Source organism: Epinephelus moara, chromosome 3 (assembly GCF_006386435.1).
Source record: "Epinephelus moara isolate mb chromosome 3, YSFRI_EMoa_1.0, whole genome shotgun sequence".
Lineage (NCBI taxonomy): Eukaryota > Metazoa > Chordata > Actinopteri > Perciformes > Serranidae > Epinephelus > Epinephelus moara.
The window spans coordinates 114,233-121,461 of record NC_065508.1 but is presented as its reverse complement, the minus strand read 5'-3'; the positions used below and the strand labels follow the sequence as shown (position 1 = coordinate 121,461).

General features: G+C 44.6%; 1 protein-coding gene across 1 annotated transcript in view; it reads right to left on the bottom strand.

Moving 5' to 3' along the window:
* Positions 1-2,083: 2,083 nt before the first annotated feature.
* Positions 2,084-7,229, bottom strand: part of LOC126384018 (macrophage colony-stimulating factor 1 receptor 2-like) — an 18,721-nt gene continuing 13,575 nt past the window's right edge. Inside the window, exons 10-21 of the mRNA XM_050034833.1 lie at positions 6,856-6,982; positions 6,167-6,268; positions 5,978-6,088; positions 5,423-5,582; positions 5,240-5,313; positions 5,072-5,160; positions 4,600-4,722; positions 4,398-4,509; positions 4,085-4,184; positions 3,868-3,994; positions 3,659-3,776; positions 2,084-3,577 (exon numbers count right to left, since the gene is read on the bottom strand). Coding sequence (XP_049890790.1) covers positions 3,498-3,577; positions 3,659-3,776; positions 3,868-3,994; positions 4,085-4,184; positions 4,398-4,509; positions 4,600-4,722; positions 5,072-5,160; positions 5,240-5,313; positions 5,423-5,582; positions 5,978-6,088; positions 6,167-6,268; positions 6,856-6,982 — 1,323 coding nt within the window. The 3' untranslated portion in view covers positions 2,084-3,497. The remainder of the gene's footprint in view (positions 3,578-3,658; positions 3,777-3,867; positions 3,995-4,084; positions 4,185-4,397; positions 4,510-4,599; positions 4,723-5,071; positions 5,161-5,239; positions 5,314-5,422; positions 5,583-5,977; positions 6,089-6,166; positions 6,269-6,855; positions 6,983-7,229) is intronic.

Below are 7,229 nucleotides of genomic sequence, written 5' to 3'. Positions count from 1 at the left end.
CAACATGATGACAACATGAAGTAAACATGATGACAACATGAAGACAACATGATGACAACATGATGACAACATGAAGACAACATGATGACAACATGAAGTAAACATGATGACAACATGAAGTAAACATGATGACAACATGATGACAACATGATGACAACATGAAGTAAACATGATGACAACATGAAGTAAACATGATGACAACATGATGACAACATGAAGTAAACATGATGACAACATGAAGTAAACATGATGACAACATGAAGTAAACATGATGACAACATGAAGACAGCATGATGACAACATGATGACAACATGATGACAACATGACAACAGCAGGACCACAACATGATGACAACATGATGACAACATGAACACAACATGATGACAACATGAAGTAAACATGATGACAACATGAAGACAACATGACAACATGAAGACAACATGATGACAACATGAAGTAAACATGATGACAACATGAAGACAACATGACAACATGATGACAACATAAAGACAACATGACGACAACATGACAACAGCCGGACGACAACATGAAGACAACATGATGACAACATGAAGACAACATGATGACAACATGATGACAACATGATGACAACATGACCACAACATGATGACAGTATGATAACATGACAACATGACGACAACATGATGACAACATGATGACAACATGACCACAACATGATGACAACATGATGACATGACCACAACATGATGACAGTATGATAACATGACAACATGACGATAACATGATGACAACATGATGACAACATGACGACAACATGTTGACAACATGATGACAACATGACCACAACATGACAGTATGATAACATGACAACATGAAGTAAAATGATGACAAAATGAAGACAACATGATGACAACATGAAGACAACATGATGACAACATGAAGTAAACATGATGAAAACATGAAGACAACATGACAAAATTAAGACAACATGATGACAACATGATGACAACATGAAGACAACATGACCACAACATGATGACAACATGACAACATGGCGACAACATCATGACAACATGACCACAACATGACGACAACATGACAACAACATGACAACAACATGATGACAACATGACCACAAAATGCCGACAACATGATGACAATATGATGACTACATGACCACAACATGATGACAACATGACAACAGCAAGACGACAACATGAAGTAAACATGATGACAACATGAAGACAATATGATGACTACATGACCACAACATGAAGACAATATGATGACAACATGACCCCAACATGATGACAATATGATGACAACATGACAACAACATGACGACAACATGACAACAACATGATGACAACATGAAGACAACATGATGACAACATGACCCCAACATGACGACAAGATGATGACAATATGATGACAACATGACCACAACATGACGACAACATGATAACAACATGACCACAACATGATGACAATATGATGACTACATGACCACAACATGATGACAACATGAAGTAAACATGATGACAACATGAAGACAACATGATGACAACATGATGACAACATGATGACAACATGACAACAGCAGGACCACAACATGATGACAACATGATGACAACATGACGACATGACCACAACATGACCACCACATGACCACAACATGACGATGTGCTGAGATGAGATTATTCATATTTCATGATTCATAACAGACTGAAGTTTATTTTCTCAGCTGTTTGATTAATCTGATCAATAATCAATATCTGCTGTTTTTTAATATTTTATCATGTCCTTGATTATTAATTAATTTAAATCTCTCCCTCCCTGACAGTATGCAATATTTTTAATCTGTGATGTCACAGATCGTCCAGGTGTGTCCAGGTGTGTCCAGGTGTTAGACTGGTTCAGAATCAGAATCAGCTTCATTCTCCCAGTACGTGTGCACACACAGGGAAGTTGACTGCCGTAGACCTGCTCTCAGTGTACCAGAAATGACTCAAGGTACTCAAATTTACAGATGTGAAAACAATGAATTTACTTTTTACACTGTAAAAATATAAAACATTAAATCACAGTTCTGATCAGTGAAACAGTTCATTTGATTTTTATTAAAACATTTTCTTAAAAAGTTGATCCAGTAAAATAAAAAGATCAAACGCACGGCGTGTTCAGAGTCTGTTTACATTTAATCGTTTTAATGTCCATCTGATTTTTAGAAAAACAAAATCATTTGTTTCATAGCTGTTTGTTCATTTGTTTGTTTGTTTGTTTGTTGGGATCCTTCGGCACAATGATGTCAGTGTTCACGTGATCAGACCTGTCGTCACTCTGGATCTCTCAATAAAGTTTTGATTTTAACATCTTTACAAATGACAGCAGCATGTCACATCAGGCTCCGCCCCTTTTTGGGTGAAATCAGCACTTCCTGTATCAAATTTAAATTCTGAAGTTTATAAAATAAAAAAAAATGCATGGAAATAAAAAACAACAACAAGATGAATGATGACATCACTGCAGGTCAACCATCGCTGTCGTCATGGAGACAGAAATAAACTTGATTTTGATTAATTTTCACGTTACTGTTATTTTGTGTTTGTGTTTTATGCTTTGTCAATAATGTTTTACTGAAAACTTTCATGCCAATAAAGCTTTTGAATTTGAATTTAAAGAAACATGTTAATGATTTGGTTTGTGTCCATCACAGCGACCCAACGTGTCACTTCCTGAACAGGACATCAGTTTGGGTCAACTGTGCTTCAACAGCTGCACGCTAATTAACTCGTTACTGACTGGGTCGTTTTTAAGAGAAAATACATAAAATGTCGTTGACGTTCATTCGGAGCGAGTCAAATAAACGACTCGTGCAGCGCTCTGACCACAACACGCCTCCTCACACACGCTTCATATGACATCCTGCGATTTATTGCCCCACGAATGACATCACATCCTCGTCATAAAGTTTCTGTGGTTAAAGAAAAAACAAACATGGCGACAACGTTCCTTAAATTAAGTCAGAGTTCAGAGACTGATGAACTGAACACTTCCTGTGGAAACAGAAGTTTATTTTGAAAAGACATGATGATGTCCGCAGCAGATGCAAGAGGAAACTCAACGCGTCACATTAAGACGTGAAAGTCGACGGACAAAGCAACGAGTTATGATGAGAGCACGTGTGCTGACTTCCTGGTCAAAGTTGGTCTTCCTGTCCATCCTCCTCAGACTTTCTCGCTCTTTGTGCTTTTTTGCCGACGGCATCACAAACTGCCGACACCTGTTCTGAATCAGTCTGTGTCCGACTGTTCCAGATTCTGATGTGTGATTAAGGCTTTGTCTCAGACGTCCGTCGCTCTTTGGGGATGAGACAAAATCCTAAACTGTATTTTTATTTTTTTGTCAGCAGCTTTTTTACAGTGTTGTTTTTACCTAAAGGGGGCATGGCCTTTGTGACGACGCTGTCATGACAACATGAGACACTGAGACACATTTTGATTGGACGAAATGATCAGGACAGCTGGTAGATGTTCTTCATCATCGGCTCCTCCTCATTGTCGTCATCATCATCATCATCATCCTCATGGCACTCTGAGAGGATAAAAAGGAGGCGGAGTCAGAGCAGATTTTTACAGGGGAGCTTCTTTTAGTAACAGGTGGCGGTTTAGTGACCTCTGTGAGCTCGCTCTTCTCCTCCTCCACCTCCTCCTCCTCCTCTCTTCACGGCATCTCCTCCTCTGACCTCCTCTTCCTCCTCCTCTCTGAACTCACAGATGTTCCTGTACGCCGACTGTGAAGAAGAAGACGACACAGTGTTCAGATGCGACCTGAAGCCTGCCAGACACATCTGAGGGCACAGCTCAGACAGGAAGTTGTCTCACCTGCTCGCTGTGATGTGGCGACATGTCACTGGTGGAGGGGAGGAGCCTGTTGATGAGCTCAGCGATCGTTTTAAAGGTTGGTCTGTGTGTGGGCTCCAGACTCCAGCAGAGCTTCATCAGCTGATACCTGAGAGGACGACAGGTGAGGACGACAGGTGAATCCGTCACAATCATAACAACTTTATTTAAACTAACGTCTGTCTGTCCGTCTGCTCACATGTCTGCTGGAGCAAAGTCAGGCTGATCCATGTGGCGTCCATCTTGGATCATCTTGTAGAAGTTGGTATCCACGGCAACATTAGGGTATGGACTCTTACCTGAACAGGAGGATACAAACACACTGTCAGCCAATCACAGAGCTTCAGACTCTGTCGCCAGGCAGACATGTCATATGTCTGAGTGGAGGCGTCTCCATGGCAACAGCTGCTGAGGCTCATGGGTACCGAGCCACTGAAGAACTTAATGTCACGATCAATAACTAATATTAATCAGAGCTGTGATGTGATTGGACAAGGTGTTGCCATGGTTACCCAGAGAAAAGGTCTCCCACAGTAGGACTCCGTAGGACCAGACGTCGCTCTGGACGGTGTAGACGCACTGAAAGATGCTCTCTGGCGCCATCCACTTCACCGGGAGACGAGCCTGTCAAAATAAAACACAGGAAGACGTCACAATAAAAGTCGGGGACGTGGTTCCACCTGATTCACCTGGACGCTGAGGACGGACACGCACGTTTCCCTGGACGATGTAACTGTCGTCGTTACGGATGTCTCGCGCCAAACCGAAGTCACAGATCTTTGCTACACGACGATCAGTCAGCAGGACATTCCTCGCCGCCACGTCTCTGTGGATACACTGAGAGACAGACAGGTGGAGAGACAGGTGGAGAGACAGACGGGTGGACAGACAGGTGGAGAGACAGAAAGGTGGACAGACGGGTGGAGAAACAGAAAGGTGGACAGACAGGTGGAGAGACAGACGGGTGGACAGACAGGTGGAGAGACAGAAAGGTGGACAGACAGGTGGAGAGACAGGTGGAGAGACAGACAGGTGGACAGACAGACAGGTGTTTAATAATGTTTTGATGTTTCTGGACTAATTTTAGTTTTAATGATGATAATGAGGACTCGTCTGTCCTCACTCGTTAGACTCAGGTTGAGGTCGAGTGGAGAGTGTGTGTGTGTGTGTGTGTGTGTGTTCTTACATTCCTGGTGGACAGGAAGTCCAGACCCTGAGCGACCTGGTAGGAAAACCTCATGAGGTCTTCAACAGAGATACTGTCTGTCTGCATACCTGAGGGACAGACAGACAGTGAGACAGACAGACAGGTGTGACCTCAGACACAAAATTACAGGTGTGTTCAGGTTGTTACCTGAGTGTTTTTGTCCTGGACTCAGAGCCGGCTGCATCTCCTGATAATCTGAACAACACGAGATCCCACTGTCACTGAGACACACACACACACACACACACACACACACACACAATGTGAGCAGGTTTATTTGTGTCGTTTGCGTCGCAGTTTGGACACGTGTGAGCTCGTGTATAACCTGACCTCCTGAGCCTGGCGTGCAGGGCAGCCATGTTCTTATAGAACACCTCCCCCTCTGATTCGTCCACGCTCACAATGGACGTCATGAAGTCCTGAGCGTGAGCCCGCAGGAAGTTGAGCAGGTCGCCGTGGCTACAGTACTCTGTGATCATCAACATGGGGCCTGATGGAAGGAAGACAGAGGTCAAAGGTCAGAGAGACAACATTAACACGTTCATTCCATCCAAACATTTTGTTTAACTTCCTGTGAGAGTGAAACTGCGACGCACGCCGTGTGGCGACTGACACGCAGTAATCTGTGGCGACACACTGAGACCAGATGGAGGCTGTTTGTAACATTATTTAATGACTGAATTAATTCATGTGTTCATCAAAACGTTGTGACTTCCTGTCGCCGGCTCTGATTGGTTCAGATTGAAGATCTTTATAATAAACTCTGTCTCGCCGCTCGCCGTGGATCTGATCACACAGGAGGAAGTGGGGACGCTGTTAGGAACTACTTTCTGCCGCAGATGAATCCACAGCAGAGTCTGTGGTTAAACATCGAACCATCATCACCTCCTCGCGTGCAGGCTCCCAGCAGATTGACGATGTTGTCATGGTAACCAAGGTAGCCGAGGATCTTGAGCTCTGACATCAGAGCTTCACGTTCCACCAAGTGAGCGCTCGCTGTTCAGGAAGACAGGAAGTATGAGTCACAGCCATGATGATGCTGATGATGATGAAGGTGAAGATCTGGGGACTCACGTTTGAGCATCTTGACGGCGACTCGGGTGGCGTCCTTCGTTCCCAGACCGTACGCTGTCGCCTCAACGACCTTCCCGAACGCCCCCGATCCCAAAACAGCGCCTGAGAGACAGAGAGGAGGTCAACTAACTCATAGGACAGAGAGGACAGAGAGGACAGAGGACAGAGGACCAAGACGGAGAGGACAGAGGACGGAGGACAGAGGACAGAGAGGACAGGAGGATAGAGGACAGGCGGACAGAAGACAGAGAGGACAGAGGACCAAGACGGAAAGGAGGATAGAGAGGAAAGGAGGACAGAGGGACAGAGGATGGAGGACAGGAGGACAGAGAGGACAGGAGAACAGGAGGATAGAGAGGAAAGGAGGACAGAGAGGACAGGAGGACAGAGGATGGAGGACAGAGAAGACAGGAGGACAGAGAGGACAGGAGGACAGAGGATGGAGGACAGAGAGGACAGGAGGACAGAGGATGGAGGACAGGAGGACAGGAGGACAGAGGATGGAGGACAGCGAGGACAGGAGGACAGAGGATGGAGGACAGGAGGACAAAGGGACAGACAGCTGAGACATGTCTTCACATGAGACCTGACAGCAGAGGATGATGGGAGATCAGTGACTGTATCAATAATGAACACAGATAACAGGAGTGTTGAGACGTGCAGTGCTGTGATTGGATGGTGTGTCGCACCGAGGCGGAGCTTGTCTCGAGGAAACTCCCACTTGTGGTTGTACGGCAGCTGGGTGGGGTCAACAAAGGTGTAGCTGTTTCCATCAGTGCTCTCGATGATCTTCCAACGAGTCTCGTATTTGGGTTTCTGAGACAAGAAGAAGAAGAATGAGTGAACGAGTGAATGAGGGAATGAGTGAATGAGAGAATGAGTGAATGAGAGAATGAGAGAATGAGGGAATGAGTGAATGAGAGAATGAGTGAATGAGAGAATGAGAGAATGAGTGAATGAGAGAATGAGTGAATGAGTGAATGAGAGAATGAGTGAATGAGGGAATGAGGGAATGAGTGAATGAGAGAATGAGTGAATGAGGGAATGAGGGAATGAGTGGAAA